Source organism: Lepisma saccharinum, chromosome 24, assembly GCF_977018435.1.
Source record: "Lepisma saccharinum chromosome 24, izLepSacc3.1, whole genome shotgun sequence".
NCBI classification, from domain to species: domain Eukaryota; kingdom Metazoa; phylum Arthropoda; class Insecta; order Zygentoma; family Lepismatidae; genus Lepisma; species Lepisma saccharinum.
In genome coordinates this window covers 45,490,442-45,514,997 of record NC_139252.1, presented here as the reverse complement: position 1 = coordinate 45,514,997, position 24,556 = coordinate 45,490,442, and the positions used below count along the sequence as shown (strand labels likewise).

At 39.1% G+C, this 24,556-nt stretch overlaps 1 protein-coding gene across 2 annotated transcripts; it reads left to right on the top strand.

Moving 5' to 3' along the window:
* Positions 1-8,637: 8,637 nt before the first annotated feature.
* LOC145978444 (endonuclease III-like protein 1) lies at positions 8,638-20,305 on the top strand. 2 transcript variants are annotated; one of them, XM_083111090.1, is made up of 4 exons: positions 8,638-8,992; positions 13,500-13,670; positions 18,208-18,367; positions 19,640-20,305. In XM_083111090.1, exons 1-4 carry the CDS (start codon positions 8,657-8,659, stop codon positions 19,900-19,902), a joined length of 930 nt encoding a protein of 309 aa, XP_082967216.1. In that variant the 5' UTR covers positions 8,638-8,656; the 3' UTR covers positions 19,903-20,305. The 2 variants fall into 2 exon arrangements, with proteins under 2 accessions (XP_082967216.1, XP_082967217.1); XM_083111091.1 differs by lacking the exon at positions 13,500-13,670.
* The last annotated feature ends 4,251 nt before the right edge of the window (positions 20,306-24,556 follow it).

Here is a 24,556-nt window from a genome sequence, read left to right as displayed (position 1 = left end):
CGTTCTTATTTTATTTTTGTTTCTCTACTTACGTCCTGGTGGGTAAACAAAATAAGAAAATATCATCATTATGTCTTATTTTTGAAACAGCGACTGGAACTCTGTCTCTCCAGCTTCCTACTCTTACAACTCCCGCGGCCAGTGTTGCCAGTCTAATGTTTTCTTGCCAACTGTGACAGAATTTCTATGCAACTCAATAGTCATTTATGGGAACTGATGCCTTCTTTGAAAATTTATGAAGGAGTCTTGGCGACTTTGTGAAAATACGCCTTGGTATTCACAGAATGACTTCTATTAAACTACTGAGTCTATAGCCGTGTCCGAATAGATCATTTAGGAAAATCATGTAACATTTTAAGCTAAGATATTACTACTATTTTGATGTCATCATGTAGGTATTACATAAACACATATGTACAATAAAGTGTTGTTTAACAACAATAACAATAATAATAAGTATTGAAAAAATAAGGCTATTCGGTGTTATTTTTTGCGGTTTAGGGCAAAACTCGGTGTTATTTTAACATGCGTTTTTACTGTTCCTTCTGTGCTTAAGATCTTCACATTGCTTTAGTTCTGGAAAAGTGAGACAAAGTTTAGTTTTAAATATATAAATTTGAGGCTTACCTTTGTGAGAAATGATGACTCAATTTCTTGTATTCGGAAAACTATTTCATCCCGTCGGCCACTAAATATACGATAGGCCTAAGCACTAAATTGCCAAACTTTAATAAATGAAGCATGACAATCTCATTTGAATAGAACTTTCACCAGCGTTAGTGCAAAATTCTGTAAACGAAAATTTTCCTCCTTAAGGTGAGGACTGACAATTTCGCACCAGGCATGCATTTATTTAAATATTGTCGGAATGGGCACTGCTACTAAAGAAAATCCACGCATAATTTGAGAGTATGGATTTCTCCCCAAGTTGCAAGTGAAAGCGGTTTTTAAAGTTGATTATTACGCTAGATACCATGTTTGAAAAAATGTGATGAATACGTATTTACAGAATCCCATGTATTCCTTATGGAGGGAGAACTTCAAATTGAAGTTACGGCTAAACAAATGGGAGTTGCGACTATTTCCAGCGCAAATATCATCTTCAATGGATCTTTTACCCGATCATATATTTTTTCCGCCATCGGAAGTTTGATATCTCCAAGAAAATGAGTAAAATAATTCTCCTATAAGCGTAATGTATTTCTCCTTGCTTCCTACAGCCATCCTGGCAGTGTTGCCAAACCTGATGTGCATAAAAGAGCTAAATTTCACCGTAAATTGAGCTAAGTTGACTTTCAAGGAGCTAGATTTACGAAGGCTGGATAAAGTGCCTCCCATGGTAATTTTAGTTGTCAAGAGGGTGGGGAGGGGGCGCTGCTATTACCGGTAACTTTAAAGTGATGACAATCTATTCTTAGTTTTCACCTTCTAGATCTGACGGCATCACCCATCTCAAAAATCGACCGATGGTTGTATGAATCGAAAATAAAGGATTACCGGATAACAATATTGTCATCTTCACCTCAGTCAAGGCGCTATATAAAACTAGCTGGGGAGGTAAGAGGGGGGGGGGGGTGAGACGACGCAGCCAATATAATAATATCACGTCACGTGCAAAATGTATACGCATGGCAAAAGTTGGTCTATGTTCGGGGCTAGTGATGCATAGTGGGGCGGGTGCCACAGTTCACAGCCAAGCGAGTGCACGAAAGAGTTAAGTTGGTAACAGTGCTTCCAGCTGCCTCGGAGAGGAGCTAGGGGAAATTGTCCCTCTCCCCCTTAACCTATCCAAAATATATTTTAAAAACTTTATTTTGCTTCGCTCCACTTTACTGTGTTTACGTCCCTATACATAAGTTAAGTGCTGACCCTCGTGGCGGAGTGGTTAGCACATCGCGCAACCACGGTATGGGGTCCGGGAATGTGTGTTTGAGAGGTCCATTCATCATATCATCACTCATCCCCATCTTCGCAATTAGCCAAAAGCGACAGAAAAGCGAAGTAAAATAAACTAATCAAACCTATACATAAGCATCAACTATACCTTCAGCCAGCTGTGAAGCAAAAAGCAGACAGCTGCAAATGAATCATTCTTCCGCCTTATCGCACAACGCGAGGACAACTATGATTCTGACATCACCGGGAATAATTTTATTGTTAGGCCAAATGCCTAACTTGTTAGGTTAGGTTTGTCAGGTTTAGTTCTATTAGCATAAATAATCCATTTACAGTGTATTTATGCTAAGCCGCAAGGTTGTCCTCGCGTTGAGCGACAAGGAAGACCTAGCGGCAATCGGGCTTTCTCTTCGCACAACAGTCTTGTTACCTTGTATTCTGACGTCAGACGAAAAATACCTACGAGGTTAGATTGGGTTCCATTAGCATAAATACAATAAAAAATCATTATGTAGGCTAAGAGAATTAAACAAGCTAGCCTAACCTAACAACGTAAGCATTTAGCCTAAAATTAAAACCTTTTCTCCCGTGACGTCAGAACACAAGGTTGCTCAAGTGTTGTGCGATAAGTGAGAGCCTAATCTGTTCTCCATTCCATGCGATGCGCATTATCTGATCCGGTATTAGTGATGGGTTCAAGCCGTTCATTTGTGCGAGTCGACTCATGAGCGCTCGCTCACTGAGAAGAGTCGTTCAAATGAGTCGTTCAAAAGAGTCGCCAAGCTTCTTTTTCTCGAAACACATGCCTGAAGAGGGGGAAGGGGGTAGGTGGTGTTGAAGCAGATGATTGTATTTAAGTAAACGAACACAACGTACGTCCTTCAAGATTAATAAATTGTATTGCATTTTTGTGTATGTGTGTGTGCGTGTAGCCGACTAGAAGGCCAAGATTCTGAAGTAATCGACATTTGATCTTGCCACAGAAGTTCCCGGGATCTAGTCCCGGTCTGGGCAAGGATATTCTTTACGAGTGTCCCTTCATCTATATCATCACGCATCATCATCATCGTCGCGATTACTTAAAATTTGAAGAAAAGCGGCATAAAATAAGAAAAATGCAAATACGATTCTATATGTGTGTGGATATACATATATGTGTAAACAGTAAACACACACACACACAAACAAAATTTATACTTTTTTTTATACACATACTTGTTTTCATTACTCTGCCTCATGAGTGAGATTTTCTATATTTGTATCTTGTTTCAGTTTACATTTCATGCTGCGGATAATGCAAATTATGCAGTACGATAGCATACACAGAAATGCTATATAATTATATCAACCTTTTATTAGTAATAACGTGCATTTACATATTCTTCCTTTTTTGCATTCGATCACTGGTTTTAGTATCGCAACAAAATGCACTCCAGATCTGCGCTGCGACACATGCTTGCATTTCCACGAGCATCGCTCGTTCACGACTCTTGAAACAGCACGAAGAGTCACAGCACAGTCCCACGACTCTTTCCCCATCATTCGTTCACGACTCGCGAGTCGGCACGAAGAGTCATTAAGCACCTTAGCGACTCTTCTCCTCCCTCATCGTTCACGACTCGCGAGTCGGCACGAAGAGTCATTAAGCACCTTAACGACTCGCTCGCCTTAGCGACTCTTCTCCTCACTCATCGTTCGCTCGCGAGTCGCGAGCTTTCTTACACAAGGCGCGGCGGCGGCAGTCTCGCCAGCAGACTGGATCTACAGTTTAAAGTAGGATCCACCCGCTCGCTCTCCGCGGATGGCTAACAGCTGTGTTTAAGAAATATATATCGCTCTTGAACATTATCCATGTCCATCCCATATCCATGTTTTTGTTGTTCTACAGTCATTCAATATAAGTTTCTGCCAATATCATAATGTATGATCGAATTTCTATAAAGCGGGCCAAATTATACGTATGTATTTTTTTTAATGTTGCTTTCTACTAGTAAAACACCTTAACACGTAGGCTCACCGCAGATGGCCAACAGCTGTTTATATCACTCGTGAACATGACCCATGTCCATCTTACGTAGTTGTTCCTAATTCTGCAGTCATTCAATAAAAGCTTTTTTGCAGTAACATGTACGATGAGATTTATGATTAAACTTCTATATTTATTCTTTAATGCTGTTTTCATTAGTAAAATATTTACACGTTAATGTTAATGAAATATTTCACGTCATATGAAAACGATTTTGTCAGACAATGTTTAAAGTTCACTTTATGCTCGGGATTGAAGCTACATTTTAAACTGGGGGTCTAAATCACTGGGCAAGGTGCCTCCACAGAGGATCGAATCCGAGACAGGAAGCGATTTCCTTACCAGGATTTAACAAGGAATGAAAGGATGGCTGAATAACATAAATAAAACATACTCCATGGTGCATGTTCTTTGTTTCTTGGTTTCTATGTTGGCCAGCTTGAAATAATCTTGGAGTGACAGATAATTGGTGTCGCCCTCCTCAAAGTAAGCCTATTGACACCGAAAGTTCCGGGTTTGAACCCCAGCCCAGAGATGAGTGGTAATCTGTATTTAACCTCTTGTCAATTACTCTAATCACCATCCATCCTCCGTCGTTGCCTTGTAACGATACCTGGTGGATCCCACTTTAAACTGTAGATCCAGTCCCGATTAGCTTATCTGTACGTAAAATTCATTCATCCTCGCTGTCAATACTAAGTAATTAGGTATAAAAGATGCATAAAATACAACAAAGCGTGTTAGGCAGTTAAAATATTAAAACTGAATTAATAAATTATAAAATATAATTACTGCATGCTAATTTATAAGAAATTATAGCATTTTAAAATTTGTTTGTTCCTTAATGGGAAAATAACTAGTAGCTTATTTCTTCTGTTCATTCTCATGTTAACAGATTTGTTTTCTTGGATAAATAATATTGAACGTGTAAATTAAAAGGTTTACATGTGCACGAAGCGGAAGAGCAACTCGATCGAGTATCGTGGTGAGACAAGATGACTTGGCACATCGTTTCAACTCGTGAATGAGAATGCATATCTTGTTCGTGATTTGATTTCAAGTTAAAAACATCTGTCAGGTCTTGTTCGCTTATCGATTTCAAAGCATAAATCGGTATCGTTACTCCAATGAGACGAGATTCTCGGACAGTACATTTTACACAGAGTGTCTCTCATCATCTCACCAACTTTGGAAGGGTTGGCCCTGTTTTCATTGCGATTTTGTAATGCCCTGCTACTTGTGAAACTGATTCACTTCCAACAATTTCAGTCGCCTCTGTGGAGGAGTGGTTAGAACAGTGCGCTAAGAGGAATCTCGGAATTGTGTGTCACTTCATCAATTTCATTATATCATCACTAATTTTCATGTTCGCGATTAGCCAAAGTGGCAGAAGAGCAAAGCCTGGGCAAAAGTGGTATCCCGAGCCGCTATGTGTTTCCACCGAATATCGGCCTCAGGATTCCCTGCCCTCGTGCCGCGATGTGCTAACCACTCCGCCACGGGGGCCGGCCCTCCCCATCACATCTCTGTTTTATACTAAAGGCTATGATTGAATATGAATTTAAAATTTTGTGTGCGTCACTTAGGCTATTTTGCACCCTTCACTTTATACGGGATCCAGCCCCTTACCAGAACTAAAATAACATAACTGTAATGTCCTGTAGTAACTAAAATATTAAAATAATCTGACCGGTTAAAAGCTGAGGCTGTAAAGGCACTCTGCACACATAAGGACAAAACACAGGACAACACACACACACATTCCTACGAAAATTATACTGGCCGTAGGTATAGACGCCAGAGCCTCGTTAGTCTGCAAAATGCAGTCCAGGGTGTACTATGTGGAACTGAGGTTGACAATTGGGTGTACTACGTGGAAGGATCATCCCTTACATCCCTTAAACTATATTTCTCGAGACCCTTGATGTGCTAACCACGCCGGCATACATTATAGAATACTTGAGTTAGTTTTGTCAATATTAATTTTATTGATTGCATTTTTGTTTTGCAATGATTTTGCGCACTGAATTTTCATATTTATCTTTGCTTTTCATTTGTGTTTTACTTCTATTTTGTATATAATGCTGTGTTTCTATTGGTGTAAATTTGTGATTCGTCTCTAATAACGTTATCATTTCAATGTGATTTAAATTTTAATCTTCTAATCTCACGTGTATAATATATAAGTATATGTATGTACACATGCATACAGAGAGAAAGAGAGGGAAATTGCATGATATGATCGTTAGAGGGGAAATCCCCACCGTTCCCCGCATAATTTCAAATTTGTTCCTTGTATTACACAAAATATATTAAATTAATGTTATAACAAATTGAATATCTATTATAGATCGGATTATAAGAAATTATGTATAACTGCGTGTGTGAGCGTGTGTTTGTCTCTCAGGTTCTTTATTAAAAAATCAGAAAACAGAACATAATGTAGTATTCAAATATAAAAAGACCTTCATTTCACGAGTCCACTTATAATTAATTCATTATCATGTGGTTTGTTCTATTAGGTAATTCTTAACTGAATATAAAAAATTGTAAGGTATAATTTTTGTTTTAATACATGTTTGTTATTTTCACTAAAGGTTTATCATTTGAACTTGTGCTTGCTGCTTGTATTACGTCATTTTTGGATTTCGAGTAACATAAAACAAAAGGTGTTTATTGTCTTTGATCTTGCTTTAGAAAATAATGATTGGTTGATTGATTTGGTTTATTTTACTTCGCCTTTCTGTCACTTTTTTTGGGTAATCGCGAAGATCAGGATGAGTAATGAGGTGTACTAACCACTCCACCATGGAGGCCGGCGCTTTAGAAAATAATTAAAAGTAACAATCGCTTTCCACACTAAGTATTTTGTGTTGCAAATTATAAATTACTGCCTCCCTTTTCTGATTCACTTTAATAGCATAGTGGTTAACGCTGTCATGTATTAAAATGGTTTGCTTGGCAAAAATTGTTATAAGTCCACTTTTATGCTCCAATAGGCTAATCGGGTCTCCCCGATGGCGTAGTTATAACGTCGCCGGTAATCAAGGGGTACCGTGTTCAATACAAAGTGGAGGTTCGGATCCCACTTTAAACTGTAGGTCCAGTCCCGACTATCCTATCTGCACATAAAGTGGACTTAAACAATAACAACTCAAAATAGGCTAATCGGAATATTGTAATCAAGAGGTCTGTGCCTAACACCTTCCCAAAATCTTTACAAGACTCCCCTAATATTTTTTACTAACATTTAATTTCTTGTAATTTTAGCGCTAATGGTTTGGCCGAACTTGAAACTACAGGACAAATTTGTTGGCTGTTCTTCGCTGCCCGTCATGGGCTGAGGTTGCGCGCTCTCTCTCTCTCTGCAAACAACACTCGCGAGTCGACTCTTTTCTTCGTTCAAAGAGTCGCTAAAGTGTGCCACGACTCTTTGAACGAAGGAAAGAGTCGACTCGCGAGCATGCTCCTTCCCCTCTCATCGTACACGGCACGTTTCAGCCAGCTTTACTCAACTAGGGGTAGGAAAAAGGAACAGAGAGGACCCCCCCTCCCTCTCCTCTCCAGTCCCCATTTGCTGCCCGCAGAATCGACTTGCTTTCTTTAAAAAATTCCGGCCGCCAGGCTAGTATACACTTGCGCATGCGCCTTCCTCGCAAAATTCTTGGAAAGGAGAGGGAATAATGGAATAACAGTTGCTTGGGGGGCGGAGGAGTCGTGGCACACATACGACTCTTTGAACGTGTCGTTCAATTCTGGTGAACGAGTCGTTCACCGCTCACAAGAGAGAGTCGTTACTTTTGAACGACTCGTTCACGAACGACCCATCACCAATGCGCATCGCATGGAATGGAGAACAGATTAGGCTCTCACTTATCGCACAACACTTGAGCAACCTTGTGTTCTGACGTCACGGGAGAAAAGGTTTTAATTTTAGGCTAAATGCTTACGTTGTTAGGTTAGGCTAGCTTGTTTAATTCTCTTAGCCTACATAATGATTTTTTATTGTATTTATGCTAATGGAACCCAATCTAACCTCGTAGGTATTTTTCGTCTGACGTCAGAATACAAGGTAACAAGACTGTTGTGCGAAGAGAAAGCCCGATTGCCGCTAGGTCTTCCTTGTCGCTCAACGCGAGGACAACCTTGCGGCTTAGCATAAATACACTGTAAATGGATTATTTATGGCATCAACTATACCTTCAGCCAGCTGTGAAGCAAAAAGCAGACAGCTGCAAATGAATCATTCTTCCGCCTTATCGCACAACGCGAGGACAACTATGATTCTGACATCACCGGGAATAATTTTATTGTTAGGCCAAATGCCTAACTTGTTAGGTTAGGTTTGTCAGGTTTAGTTCTATTAGCATAAATAATCCATTTACAGTGTATTTATGCTAAGCCGCAAGGTTGTCCTCGCGTTGAGCGACAAGGAAGACCTAGCGGCAATCGGGCTTTCTCTTCGCACAACAGTCTTGTTACCTTGTATTCTGACGTCAGACGAAAAATACCTACGAGGTTAGATTGGGTTCCATTAGCATAAATACAATAAAAAATCATTATGTAGGCTAAGAGAATTAAACAAGCTAGCCTAACCTAACAACGTAAGCATTTAGCCTAAAATTAAAACCTTTTCTCCCGTGACGTCAGAACACAAGGTTGCTCAAGTGTTGTGCGATAAGTGAGAGCCTAATCTGTTCTCCATTCCATGCGATGCGCATTATCTGATCCGGTATGGCTACGGCGGGAAGAACGACAAGATATTTTACGCGATTGAAAAAAACTGATGCAACTGTAACATCGCACTCAACAAATAATAATGGTGAAGATACAAAAAATAGCTCTTTGAAAAACAAACTGCAAAAACGTCAATATCTGAAAGTAGAATATGAAAAGTCAACTGTAAAACACGATGGTGACAGCTCAAAGAGCGAAGACAAAAGAATTAAGTGGGAGCCAAAGAACTGGAAACAAGTTGTTGAAAATATAAGAGAAATGAGAAAAGAAAGAAATGCACCAGTCGACACAATGGGATGTGATCAATGCATGGATGAAAGCGGTTCACCTAAGGTATAGTAACTAAAAATGTTCTTTATACCACATAACAGTTTCATACATCGGAGACACATTTCTTTCAATTTTACACCATTTATTTCAAGTACAAGGGAAATTCTATAACCAGTTATTTTGTATATTTTTGATGTGCGAGGTATACAACAGCTGAAATCTGCATGCATCTGCTGATACAGTATGTGTTACTTTGGTAAGAATTGATAATATAGAGGAAGTCTGTAATTCACTTCCTACTTATACTCACTTCTTATGCACTCCTGGTGACGTATCTGGAGTCATGATTTGGTGGTCGCGTGTTAAAATTGTACATTTACGTGTAGAAGTTTTGGTACTATTATAGTGTGTGTGGGCGAGACACCTATGAATCATATATGTCGTATTTTTTTACATTGCTAACGTACTATTGGAATGCGGAACATTTCCTAAGGTGAAATAATGCATTTCTAACTAAGATAATGTATATTTCTTATATTTACGAGCACTTACTGTTACTTGTTATTTAGATGCTGTAACACATTATGGCGGGCGATAGCATACTGGTTCAGGGCGCGTTGCGCGAGTGTTTTGTCGATTTATGTAGTGTTGCAACCTCGTTTACCGGAAAATACCTACTTTCGTGCTCGGATTTGAAATTATGATAATACCTCGCGGTAAATTTCTCGTATCGGACAAACGGATTTCTTCAAATTTACAGGAGAAAGTACTTACCGAATGCAGTTTCTTTATACTTGTGGAAGTTCGGGGAAGTGTTTTCACGCATCGTTCATTGAATTTTGCCGGTTAATCATCTTTTTTCGATATAAATGTGTGACCGTTGCACGAGAGCTCTTGCATCGTTGCACGAGAGCTCTTGCATCCATTTACTTCCAGGTGGATGTAGCCTGTGCGTGATGACGTAATCCGGGCCAGTGTTTCCAAACATGCGTTTATGTAACTGGTCACACGTTTAAATTTGAACGTGATCAACGTGTTGAAAATTGCTCATTATTTACCAGTGAGGAGGAAAGTCGGAAACGTGTTCGGGAATGTAGTTTTGATCCATTTTAATGCGAATGCATGTTGTTTTCTACTAAAATCTATTTCCGACGAGCTATTGCTGCTGCTGCCATTTGCTTTCTGCAGGAGAGCACAATACACTCTATTGCTGCTGCTAGAAGCCGATGTTGTCCGAATGTCGGAAACGTGTTCGGGAATGAAGTTTTGATCCATTTTAATGCGAATGCATGTTGTTTTCTACGAAAATCTATTTCCAAGGAGCTATTGCAGCTGCCGCTATTTGCTTTCTGCACGGGAGCACAATACACGCTATTGCTACTGCTAGAAGCCAATCTTGTCCGTATATGCTAAATTGAACGAAAGAGGTGCTAATGGAACCTAACCTAACCTAGTAGGCATACCTCGTCCCCGTGATGGTCCGTGGGGCTATCGTGAATTTTTGGGCTAACGTCAATGGTTTTTGGTGCTACCCGTGGATGGTTTCTGGGAAATAAGGATCAACAGTAATTACTCGTTAATGTAAGAAATATACATTATTTTGTATATGCTAAATTGAACGAAAGAAGTGCTAATGGAACCTAACCTAACAGGCATAACCTAACCTAGTAGGCATAATTTTTGGGCCAAAAGTTCACGATAGCCCCACGGACCATCACGGGGACGAGGTATGCCTACTAGGTTATGTTAGGCCTACTAGGTTAGGTTCCATTAACACTTCTTTCGTTCAATTTAGCATATACAAAATAATGTATATTTCTTACATTAACGAGTACTTACTGTTGATCCTTATTTCCCACAAACCATCCACGGGTAGCACCCACGGACCATCTCGGGGACGAGGTATGCCTACTAGGTTAGGTCTGTTAGGTTAGGTTCCATTAGCACTTCTTTCGTTCAATTTAGCATATATGGACAAGATTGGCTTCTAGCAGTAGCAATAGCGTGTATTGTGCTCCCGTGCAGAAAGCAAATAGCGGCAGCTGCAATAGCTCCTCGGAAATAGATTTTCGTAGAAAACAACATGCATTCGCATTAAAATGGATCAAAACTTCATTCCGGAACACGTTTCCGACATTCGGACAACATCGGCTTCTAGCAGCATCAATAGAGTGTATTGTGCTCTCCTGCAGAAAGCAAATGGCGGCAGCAGCAATAGCTCGTCGGAAATAGATTTTAGTAGAAAACAACATGCATTCGCATTAAAATGGATCAAAACTACATTCCCGAACACGTTTCCGACTTTCCTCCTCACCGGTAAATAATGAGCAATTGTGCCGATCTTGCACTTTCTACGCTAGGTGGGGTGGAAACATTGCATATTGACTACGGTGGTGAAACTGTGACGGCCATTTCCCGTGTTACGGAAGGGAAGAAGCAAGCAAGAAAAATTACTCTATATGTCGCTAATATAGCTATTTTCGGTGAAATAAGCGAAATGTCACCTTCAGCAATGTTCGTCAATGCAGAATACGTAAGTACGAATATCGAAATAAAGAAAATTAGGAAATTTAAGCTGTTTGTCCGATACGAGAAATTTACCTACCTCGCAAACCATTGACGTTAGCCTCACAAACCATTGATGTTAGCCCCAAAAACCATTTTCCGTAAGGTTACGTAAGCATAGTTAAAAAAAAAAGGCTAGAGTCTAGTTTACGTCCTTCTTGCCCACTCCTTCTTACCCGTTTACGTCTTTCTTGCGCACTCCTTCTTGCCCGTTTACAAAACCGTGCTAGCAGACAGCCGGCGCTCCGGCATCCGTAGAGTAAGTAAGTTTTTCTTTTTACACTTTTTGTCACTAACCATTCACGGGAACGAGGTATGCCTACGAGGTTAAGTTAGGCCTGTTAGGTTAGGTTCCATTAGCACTCATTTCACCCCTAAATATGTGCTTCATCATCGAAAAATGTCCTCAGTACGTTCAATCACGCATATCCGGACAACATCGGTTTTTCTCGATTTTCTCCCCCAGGAAATTTTTCCTCGCCTTGGGATTTACTTTGTTGAATTCCTTATAAAATAACCTTTCCAATGATATATATGACATGTATTCCTTAGGAAAAGGACGTAAACTAGACTCTTACCAAAAAAAAAATACTTGACACATCATGTTCTAGTGAAAACACTGCGAGTTTGAAACACTGACTATGGGGTTACGTCATCTTAACACACGGATCATTGGGCTCTCGTGCAGAAAGCAAATGGCGGCAGCAGAAACAGCGTGTCGGACAGAGATTTTCGCAGAAAACAACATGTATTCACATTAAAATGGATCAAAACTACATTCACAAACTTCCACAACGCTTCAGAAAATGATTTCCGTAAGTACTTTCCCCTGTAAATTTGAAGAAATCCGTCTCCCCTATACTATAATGTTACCGAAGTTTTAAAATAACGTTATTTACCGCAATAATTCTCCATAAAGAAACATGGTAGTGATGAAACATTGTTCGTCGGTTACTTGCTACAAAACTAGGAATTGCTTATTGAAAGTGATCATTGGCCCACAAATCATTCACGGATAACCATTTCGGTACTAGTTATAGCGAAAACACATTTAACGTGTTTATTTTCAAATTAATTTAATTTGTACTTACCTCATATGCATAGCGGAACATTTTCAACTTGGGATTATTTTTTTTCTATGAAAAAGGCGTTATTTTTAACATTATAAGTATTTATTGCTTGTTGCTAATTGGCGGCCAAATCTTGACTCACGTTGTCTATCGTCAGCTGATGTGCTGTGTTACCAAACTTATGAACCGATAAATGCCGCACAAACTATTCACAAAAGGTTTTTAAGCGAAAATTGATCCACAAACCAATTTTCTAATTTAGTTTAAATAAAAAAATAATAAGTTCAACATGTTTTTTTATGTTTGTATGTTTTCTGTATCATGTGTATCATTAATAATAATAATAATAAACATGCCATTATGAATTTTTTGCACTGTTGCTGGCTAAAGTTTTAAAAAATCTTCAGTGATATCGTAAGAGTCAGCCATATATTAGAATGTAATTCATAGTTATTCATGATGTGACTGGTTGAGCCTTGTTTAGGAAGGCCACTCTGGTGCAAGAATTAATTACTCGTAATCCAATCTTGTATTAATTAATAAATTAAATGTTTTAGGAACATATTTCAAAATGTTGATAGTTGGAATCATGTCAAAAAAAAAAAAAAGCTGAGAAAAAGGGGCTGGTACTTGAATTATTTTCAGTTTTGTACCCTGCCCGGTCACCGTATAGGGCTAAAATATCTCTGTTATTTGCAGTTTCTGCATCTTGAAATAAACTTTGTTACGTTTAAACCTGGAATATGATGATTAAATAAAAATGGCAAGATTTTTGAGGGATGTATGGTTGGTACATGAACTGTTTCTCAGTACTAGTACTGCTTTTGTTGAAAATGCATCACACACACAAGAATTATGAAAACCCATTATTGTACATTAATATTTAAAAGTTTATTTTCAACTTTGATATATGTTGTTCTTCCACTTCCTCAAAGGATATCCGTTACCAGGCTTTGGTTTCTTTGATGCTGTCAAGTCAAACTAAGGACCAAGTTACCCATGCTGCAATGGTGAGGCTACGAGAGCATGGGTTGAGTGTGCCAAAAATATTGGAAATGGATGATAATACATTGGGGCAGTTAATTTATCCTGTAGGCTTCTGGAGAGTAAGTGGTATTTTGGTACATTTATATTGTGCCTTTTATTGTGGTGTTGCTGGTGTAAAGTTAACCATAGTGAAACGATATTCCTGCATTATTACCAGGGAGCGGAGATATACAGGGTGTTTCTAAAGGTCGTTTACAATGCTTGGGAGGTGATTCCTCACACGAAAACAAGCAAAAAGTGTGAGTTCCATTTTTACGACTGAGGCTTCGTTTCCGAGATAGGAGCCTCGCAAAAGGTGACAAAGTGAACGTCACACCTAACTGGCACGAATACTATCACAGAGAGAGAGGCGGTTCCAAGGGAATCATCAAGGAATCGTATGTGCTCAGTCTGGAAGTCACTATGAAAAGTTTATTGCACGCATGCGCAATGGAGTCCTCAAAGGAATTGGGGATTTCCATTAAGAACAATGCATGGAAAGGGTATGTAATGCAGCACGAAGGACCGTGACAATGAGAAATGTGTTCAAGACAACACATTCCCACCTCAAACATCAAAACATGAGCATGGAACACAAAATCCGAAAAGTTGAGCACGGTTGCATACCCCAGTTACATGCGAGGAATGAACGAATCATGTCATGTGGCATACGAGAGACACATTACTCCACCAGGAGAAGGGAAAGAAAAACACAATATCAGATGATTGCGACAACATGTATTTTTACACACGACAACTACGTAATATCCCCCCCCCCCCAACACACACAACAAATGCTACAATGTCTTATGCACAGACAGTGGGTGTCACTGTACACCAACTGAAGATGTCACTTTCACCACACAAAGGGGGTGGGAAGCAATACCAAGAGTGTTCACACTGGGATTTGCCAAGGGCGATAATCACAAACTGTTTTCAAAATGTCTGTGCCGTTCACTTCTACGCAGAGATCACAGCGATGAATCAAGGATTGTCGAGTACGAGCAAACAAGCCAGGTGTATCTGCTACCGTCGCGGCGGCGACGTTGATGCGAGCAACGAGGTCCTCAGTTGATGTGACAGGTGTGTCGTATACGAGGGTTTTCATTTCTCCCCAGAAGAAGAAATCGTTAGGGTTGAGATCTGGCGACCTCGGTGGCCAAGGCACAGGCTCATCCCTACCAATGAACCTATTGCGAAACACGTCATGCAGGAAATGTCGTACAATACGATCGAAATGAGCTGGTGCTCTATCGTGTTGGTACCACATTTCTTGCCGCAGTGCCAAAGGTACAGTCTGCGACAGTTCAGGCATAACCTCACTAAGAAATGCATGATACGTGCGACCATTCAGGCAAACAGGGAGAATGTATGGTCCAATTAAATGATCATGTACTATCCCGCACCACAAATTCACTGAAAACCTGTGCTGGTGATGGGCCACAAAAAGTGCATGTGGGTTGTCAAAGTTCCAGACATGACTGTTTCTACTATTGAAGACATCCATCCTGGTGAAAATGGCTTCATCTGTCCACAATACCTTTGCCCCGAAGTGAGGGTTTGTGTCCAGCTGATGCAACAACCATTGGCAAAACTCCATACGAGGGCGAAAGTCATGAGGTAACAGTTCGTGTACTTTCTGCAGTTTAAAAGGGTGCATTCCTTCCTCTGACAACACTCGCCAAACATTCACATGATACGTGTTTCGAGCACGTGCGTACTGGTGCCAGGATGTTCTGCGACCGCTGTTAACACATCTTCTGCAAACTGATGTGTGTGTACACTTCGGGGTCTTCAACTTCTTGCCGCGGTGGTAACACTGACCCTGTTTCATGCGGTCATCTGTCCACTACCTGAAAGAAGGCGTGCGACTGTAAACATCTATGTGGAAAGTGTTCTCCATAAAGACGACTTGCCTCACGGCTATTACCACGTGCCTCCCCATACATGAGATGAATGTCTGCTAGCTGCTGGGTCATATACGCAGCCATCTTTGTAATACGGAGCTGGAACTGCAAAGTATGGTTTTTGTTTAACACTGGCACACTGCACAAATTGGCCGTATCACTGTACGAACACCACAGACCAATTGTTGCGATACTTGACTTGCCCACTCCACCACGTCAACTTCTTTCAATACAACATACTAGTACTCTTCAATGCATATGACAATCTAGAGCGAACTGCTGATCATATCCCAGCACCTGCAACATGACTGGGAGGACTGCCGGAGAGAACCAACCCTTCGAGCTCCTCTCGCGGGTACAGCAGTCATGAAGGTCTAACGTAGACCACGAGAGCCAGACTTGCCTGCGCAGCGCTTCCAAAACTGGTCTCTTTTATGTCACAGTGATCGCGTGCAAACACTCTTGGTATTGCTCCCCACCCCCTTTGTGTGGTGAAAGTGACATCTTTAGTTGGTGTACAGTGACTGTCTGTGCGTAAGACATTGTAGCATTTGTTGTTTGTTGTGTGTGTGTGTGGGGGGGGGGGGGATATTACGTAGTTGTCGCGTGTAAAAATACATGTCGCAATCTGATATTGTGTTTTTCTTTCCCTCCTCCTGGTGGAGTAATGTGTCTCTTGTATGCCACATGACATGATTCGTTCATTCCTCGTGTGTAACTGGGGTATGCAACCGTGCTCAACTTTTCGGATTTTGTGTTCCGTGCTCATGTTTTGATGTTTCCTATCTTGGAAACGAAGCCTCAGTCGTAAAAATGGAACTCACACTTTTTGCTTGTTTTCGTGTGAGGAATCACCTCCCAAGCATTGTAAACGACCTTTAGAAACACCCTATATATGTAAATACATGTATTCATGTGATGAAATTTATTTGAAAATCAATATTATTTTTTTATCATCCTTGCAAATCATCGTATGCAAGCTTGAAAAATGTTATTTTTATTTTCCATATTATCTTGAGCACATATTCTAGTTATTTTTTAATATAATTTCTATATTTTGAAACATTTGCCAACATATATGCCACATTCATTGTATTACTACATTTTCCTTCTTGTGTCAAATGTCAAAGTTTTTCCATACATCTGTAATCTGTTCATTTTGTACTGTGTATTTTAAATCTTGAAAACAAAAAATGCAGAAAAATCGATTGCATATTTTAACTATATTTTCATTACATAATGCAATATTAAATGTAGTTTCAATCAATATAAATCGCTCTTTAGGGACAACAGGAAGGGATTCATGTTACAGCACTTGAAAGGAAGTTGGATAATTCATTGTTTTGGTACATTTTGTATTTGAATTTTGCATTACCATTAATTTCATGCAAGGCTAATACACTTCGTTTAGCTGGGTGAGCCACTTGCTTAATGAAAATTGACATAAGTCCATATTTTGATTAAAGTAACTAAATATATGTATGTGTGGATCCTGATTATTACATTCAATCTTTATGGTCCCAATAAACCAATATGTTATAAAATTTTCCCATATTGTGAGCTTTTCATGTTAGTACCTCGAAAATGTAATATCATAGTTCCACTCTTTATGATTTTTTTTAGAGTCCAGTACCATAAACATTGTCTGAGGTATTTTGAGAAAGATATTGATTTTTTGTACAAGTAGCTTCTAAAGAAGGTGTGCCATGAGAGACTGACATGGAAATAACTCATAGCATTATTATGCTATATATTTTCTCATAATATATGTAGAATATATATAGCGTAAAACTGTTAAAGCCCTCCTCCGTGGCCACGCAGTCTCAGACTGTGGGACGGACTGGTTTTTGTCCTGTGTATAGGACTGGTGGCAACCCACCGTCGCGAGGAAATTGGGGAGCTACGAGTGAGTAGCGTAATCTGGTCTCGTAAATCTCCTATAATGGCTGAGGGTTCGACGTGATGACCCCATTACCGGTTGAAGAACTCCACACCTCTAGGTAAGATTGTGGGAGGGAGACAGGCCAAGGCCCTTCCAGGGCTGTCGAGCCACGGATTATTATTTAAACTTAAAAATTATATGATCAGTATTTTTTTTTTTTAGAAACAAGTAGTAATGATAAAAGTAGGTCTTTACTGAATATTTATTTAGTATAACATTACATGAAATCAAATGTATTGAAAATTTGATATATTCACCAGCTGACACGGGCTTGAAAAATCTTTATTTTGTATTGATAGAAATTAGGAAGAATGTTTTTCGTGATTTAATAAATCAATAATTCTTGAATGAACTATTTTTGGGAACTTTATTTATTTTTATTGAAAGTAGAGAAAACTGTGTGAATTTTTAAAGTATATTTTTACCACCACATAATTGTGTATTCATATTGATGCAGGTGCAACTTATTCACGTAATATAAATTATCAGTACAATATAAAAAGAAAAAAATATTTTTTAAAATACCTAAAAGTACTTACGTTGGTGAGTATATGATTTCTGTGAAACTACGTTTCGGGATGTAACTACTCCCTTCATCAGGTAGATGAGCTATGCCAATTTAATTATACCATGTTTGAAACTTAGTTTCACGGAAATCATATACTCACCAATGTAAGTACTTTTAGGTATTTTATATATATATTTTTTTTATATTGTACTGATAATTTATAATTGTGTATTAATACAACCACTTTCCTCTTAACTTAGAGCAAGGTTAAGTACCTGAAGAGAACTGCTGAGATTCTGCACAAGGATTACGATGATGACATTCCAAAAAGTGTGGAGGATATATGCAAGCTCCCTGGCGTTGGTCCAAAAATGGCTCACCTTTGTATGAAGACTGCATGGGGACAGATCACTGGAATAGGTGAGTTTGTGCTTTAACCTTTAGAGGATGAGCAGTATAGCATGTTTTACCACCTCTGTGCGTCATTTCTTGAAACTACACATGATGTTTCATTTCTCTTGTCTTTTGTATACATATGAGGGTATGACATACTCAATCACAAAACAATATCAGGGTTCCCACATGAACTCTAAGTGTATCCCTGAGTTTTCCAGAGTACATAGTGCATTGCTATTTTAAATTGATTATGTAATGGCCTCCACCATACAATCCTCGCCTATTTTAATATTATTAGAGATGGTGTTGGCCAATGTGATCATGCCAGTGAATTGGTAATTTTACAAATGGATTTATTTATAAATAGCCTGCAATTTAGTGCAATATTAGGTCATTTTGTTACGTTTTTGTGAATAAAAACATAATTCCTGTCATTGTTTTGTAAAGTAAATGTTTAAAGGCTCAGTTCGTTTTTCAAAGGCAAAGTCCATTGCAGTCACCTGCTTGCATGATTAATAAAAGAGGCGAATGAATCATTTATGTTCTTCAAGGAACACTTGCAATTTTGTATTGGTTCACTAGAATGTCTATTATTGGTATCAGCAGTTTATTGGTATTTGGCAAAAATTTAATATCAACATTGAAATTAATTAAAGAATAAGATCGTTCCTCTTTGCATATAATTAGGGACCAAGGTTACATGTTTTTGTGAGAGTTAAATATTTTTTTCGCACCGTATTACAGTACAGTATATATAAAACCAGTATTAACACACTTTTGACAAAGATGTTTGAGTCATTCCATGCCAAATCAACACAGATATGTGCAATTTCCAACCTGACCATCTCCGATTTTCATGAACCACTGAATTAGATGATTTTCCCTGGGTTCTTAGGGTGTGTAGTGTGGGAACCTTGAATGTATTTATTGTTAACATTTGCAACAAATTCAATTTGAAAATGAAATTTTCCTGTCATAACATTATATGATAGAACTTGTGAATGGGGTATTACTCTTCAGCCACTACTTTTTGCTGATACATTTTACTTTTACATGTAATGATGAAAACAAGAACAACAAAAATCTTGCTCACAACGTGTGTGTGTGGGGGGGGGGGGGAAGATGCCCAATTTTCAAAATTACCTGAAAATTATGATTTCCTAAAATTTTGTATATATATTTTTTTCTTCTTTTAAAATTGGGGCTTTTGACTTGAAATTAAAATAATACTAGTTGCAGTATTGCATTAAATAGTAATGGAATAATTTGAGTAAAGAACAACCATGTTTCTCCCAGGTGTGGACACTCACGTGCACAGAATCAGCAATAGGCTTGGCTGGGTGACAAAACAGACCAAAGCACCAGAAGAGACAAGAGTTGCCCTGGAGAGCTGGCTGCCCAATGAATTGTGGGAGGAAGTCAACCACCTTTTGGTGGGGTTCGGCCAGCAGACATGCAAGCCGGTTGCGCCTCAGTGCGAGACTTGTCTCAACAACTCTCTCTGCCCGTTTGGTCGGAAACAGGTTGGAAGGAAAGGGAAGAAACCAACTGAGAGATAGCAAAATTATATTTGTATTTGGATATTTGTGAAATGATTTGAGTTAGTGGTATGTGAAGTGTTATGTTATATTCCTTGTAGGCTGCTTTTTAGATATGAGAATTATTGTACAAGTTACTGTTTTGTGTACAGAGCTAGGTTAATTTTTAAAATAGATATACAGGCAATGTAACTTTAACATGTCAGAAGAATGTAGTGTATATACAGAGAGTAAGGAGCATTGTGTAAGAAAATATATATTTTTGTATAAACTGTGGCACATTTCAAGGTTAGCGCATGCTTTTTATGTAAGGAATGTGTTGGAAGGTAAAATTAATACCCTCCTGTAATTATTACAGTAGAACCTTTAATTCTGTGAATTAAAAATGCAGGAAAATGTAAAATCATGCCATTGAAATAATAAAAAAAAATACTTCTTCAATAGGAGTATCTATTAGTACTAAGGTAACACAGCTTTCAAGTCATCCTTTGTTGGCACAAAATTTACTGCTTTAAAAGAAACAGATATACATACATAGCACCCTGTTCTTTTCTTTCAGATAGTGACACAATGGCATTGACTAACACATAAAGTTTTTTGGTTACACAATATGTTCAATATGAACTCTGTTGTTGTGAATGCACATGTCAATGTGCTTGACCCACTCTGCTATGTATGGTGACTTTTGAATCACCCTGTATTCAACATTATAACAACATAAATTAAATATTTTGAGGAAGATCGATATAGTTGCAAAGTAGTAAAGTTCTAGCGTTAATTGCTGAAATGGTGCATGTAAAGTATTTTTTTATTCACATAAAATACATAAAAAACGAAATATTATTTCTGGAGTTGAGCTTACACCAAAGCATATCTCATTTCTTCTTGCCAAAACTGCTACTTGGACATTTCAACAATTCAAACCATATAAATGGTTGCAAAAAAAAATGAAAATACTGCATTGGAACTTTCCAATCCACTATGCAACACTTTTACTTTAAAATATTAAGAATTTTTACTCTTGAATCCTAGATTGAATATTCTGAATAAACCTACTACACGGTTGGATGCTGAATGTTTAAGGGTGGATAAGACTAAGGTATTATGTCTTCCTTTTAGGTAATCCATCCTACATTTTATCATGTTTCTTTGTGAGTGCCCCTTCACCAATTTGATCTTCATCGTTGTGATTAGCCAAAAGTGGCAGAGAAGCAACATTAAATAATAAAAAGCAGTTTCACACTTTTTCCATGTAGTAGTGTTGCTACAACTTCAATCCCCCCCATTTCTTAATGTTCCAATTTAAAGGAAGGAACTATGTCCCAGATTAACCAGAAAAATTCCTGATATTGAGTTGGAATTTGGAAATGAGGGCAATCTCTTTTTACTCCTAATTTTCAACAAATGTAAGAATTTTATCCTGATGCAAAATTGAGCTGTATGAAATTTCCAGCTACTGTTTCACATTCAGTCAAGGTAACTTTTTCTTCTTCTTGATGTATTGTTTCTCATATGAACTTTGGTTGTGCTTTACACAATGAAATAGTTAAAAATTATAGTGACCACTCACATGTATGCACTTTCCCTAATACAGTGGTTCTCAAACTTTTCAAACTATGCGGTCTCATCTTTGGGAGAAAAGGGCTCCAGAGTCCCAACATCTTTTCTATGCCCATTAGAGGAAAATTGTATTTTTACAGCCAATGAGAATTCAGGAATTATGTTTCTGAGAAGTATTAGTTTTAGCTACGTACACTTTGTGTTTCTGATGATATAGGCATGTTAAAAAATAAATTACTTCACAATATGGTATCAAAGGAAAAGCTGATTTAATTACCGACCTCAATGTGATGAGTGCACTTGTTTCTTCAAACAAAGTTCTTTCACATCCGGCTCTTTGGAGGAGAGTTGTAGTGTGATGTCGAGCTCTGTGTCCAGTCTGTTGCGGTACTTTGATTTTGTGGAACGATACGTTAAGAAATAATCTTGCACAGATACACACTGCCAAAGGGGAAGGAGTGTTCTCACTGCTGTGATAAATATTGGAATTGTTTCTTGACACTGCACCAAAATTCACCCAAGCATAGTTTATCAAAAATGGTATTTTCAAACGTGAGAGATGTCAAAAAAATGTGATTTTTATATGTGCGTGTGGTCTGAAACATCTGGTGTGGGAATTTCAATGTTCCAGTATAGAGCCACCAATTCATGGCAAATGTATACCAACCCAATTGTGTGGACTTACGATCAGACACTTTCCCTGAAGCCAAATTAACATGGTGGTGCAATCTTGTGTTTTAAATTACAACAATCGAGCATCAAAGAACAGCATCAGGGAAATGCCTCTTCCCGGCACTTTATTATTTCAGAAGCGGTATCATTGTACTCCAAAAATGCAGCAGCGTCGTCATACTTTATGCAGCGAAACAAAAGATCACACTTTATTACTTTATTTTGCTTATTAAGTTGCGGGAGAGACTCGGGGTGCTGGGGCGACTTTGCAATTATGAAGATGTAACTAGGGATTTTTTTCATGGTGTCGCAGGGCACACTTTGAGAATCGCTGCCTTAATATTATTGTAATCCCGTCTTACCTGGGATCTGAAGTCACAGGGATGTTTCAATTATACATTTTAGGTAGAGCTTAATTATATCTGTTAGCTGAACCTGCTCCGATTAAGAGGGAAGAGATATGGAAAGTTGAATTTAAAGGTTATTCACACTTGTTCATACCTGGTAGGTGAGTGATGTTCTTGTCCAGATGCTTCTTGCAGACCGAATGGTGACTGATGCCAAGGTTCTATCCTGCGACCCTTGGCTCACAAATCCGAGCGATCCCGCGCGACTCGCTGCATGCTAGGCAGCCGTAACTTCACGTTCCGTCGTCGTAGTTCTGTAGTTGTAATGTGTTGTAGAGTAAAGTGTAATCAGAGACTCATGTTCCAGAATGAGCGTCGAATGAGAGTCAAAATCCAATGAGCGTTATAATCCAAATGAGCGCGAGTTCGGGGAGTGAGCTCCCTTTTATAATCTTAGGCTTCGAAAGGTTGTTAAACCTTTCGAACATGCTAGATCTTGTTTAGATCCACGCGTTTGCCTTTCAGTCATTGTTTTCACGGAAGTTACAAAGTTAGCGCATTCTTGGGATCGCCCGCTGGTCGGACAATTCCAGGAAATAAACAAGCGTGAATATTAGCATGACGAGGTTTTCTCGTATTCGTAATCTCCATATCTCTACATTCCCCTTGTTAAGTTAATCGATCCACTCTCTGATGGTCGACCAACCGGCTCCGGAGGAGGTTATATTTAAAATTAGCATTTATTAAAATATCAAAATCCGTAGAAAACCAATACATCAATCCATTCACCATAAGATGCACATCACCACCAAAAAAATATTGATATCATCAGAAGAGTCATAGCACCAAACCGTTGAAAAAAAATAAAACACGTAGAGAAAAAAAATTAAACTGGAGGTCAAAGCCTCTTGTGTACTCAAAGAGTACGAGCACCAATAATAAAGTCTTGAGGCATATAAAAAAAATCGTGTAGTATTGACACATAACTAGGTTTGAATTAAACATGACAATACGATAACAGCTGGAAAAACACAGGTCGGCACACAGTGAAAGAACGTCTCACAACACACGTGGGTTTGTTGACTGCGGAGTTCAAAGTACACACTGAATAACACACACAAGGTTGGGCGGAGCATTGAGGTAACGTCACCATGGCAACGCCGTAGACTGCATGTCGCTATAGGCGGGACGTACTCTGCAGCAGACGAAGAAAAACACAAAACAAAGACTCTTATCTCACACAGGGTGTAAAAATGTAAATCCACTAAAATATGGGTCAGCACCCGTGGTCACAAACCCTGGCACTGTATACGACATATTGGTTTACTAAATAGGTGAGCCTGACGTTATTTGATGGAGGCCGGACACTGGAACACACTTTCAGCCGATAAAAATGACCATGCGTATCACGTGATGGCAGGTAAACAAGGGCAATACGCACTGAGTGGGAGGGGCTTTGCCGATGTAGGTCGCCGTGACGTTATTTGAATGGCAGTCTGGAACTCAAGCGTACGACGTCGTCGCAGGCCGGGATGATGGAGAAATCAGCCAATTGGTCCAGACAGAATTGGGTCCTTTGGTGCTGGAAGTCCACGAGATCGTCATCCGGTCACTTCAATGAGCCTAGGTCTCTCTCTCGGAAGCACAGGCAGGAGGTCGTCATGATGAGTGGTCCGGCAGCAATCGTGGCGATGAGAATGAAACAAGCGCAAAAAGGGAAAAATTAGGAAAATGTAAAAGGTAGTGGAGCAGAGTTATAAATTATTGCGGGTGATAAAGTCGACCGAAAAAGGACTTTCAGATGAAACTGGGGAATAATGTTGAGGGGAAGGGGAGGTAATATCTGATCGTAGTGACGGCGAAGGGGCGTTGTTACTTATATGACGCAGAGTTTTTAAGGGGACCTGTTTATGAATGACAGGTTTACATGTGGAAAGTTCGCCGGGGGGGAATAGGTGGAATAGCCGGAATAGGGGCCGGGGGCGGCGGTGGCTTCACTTGAGGTGCCGGAAGTCGACATCCTTTCGGAAAAGGGGTGGTACATTGATTTGGAGTATTTATTTGTTTCGTACCAGAGGAGAAAGGGGCCGGGGGAA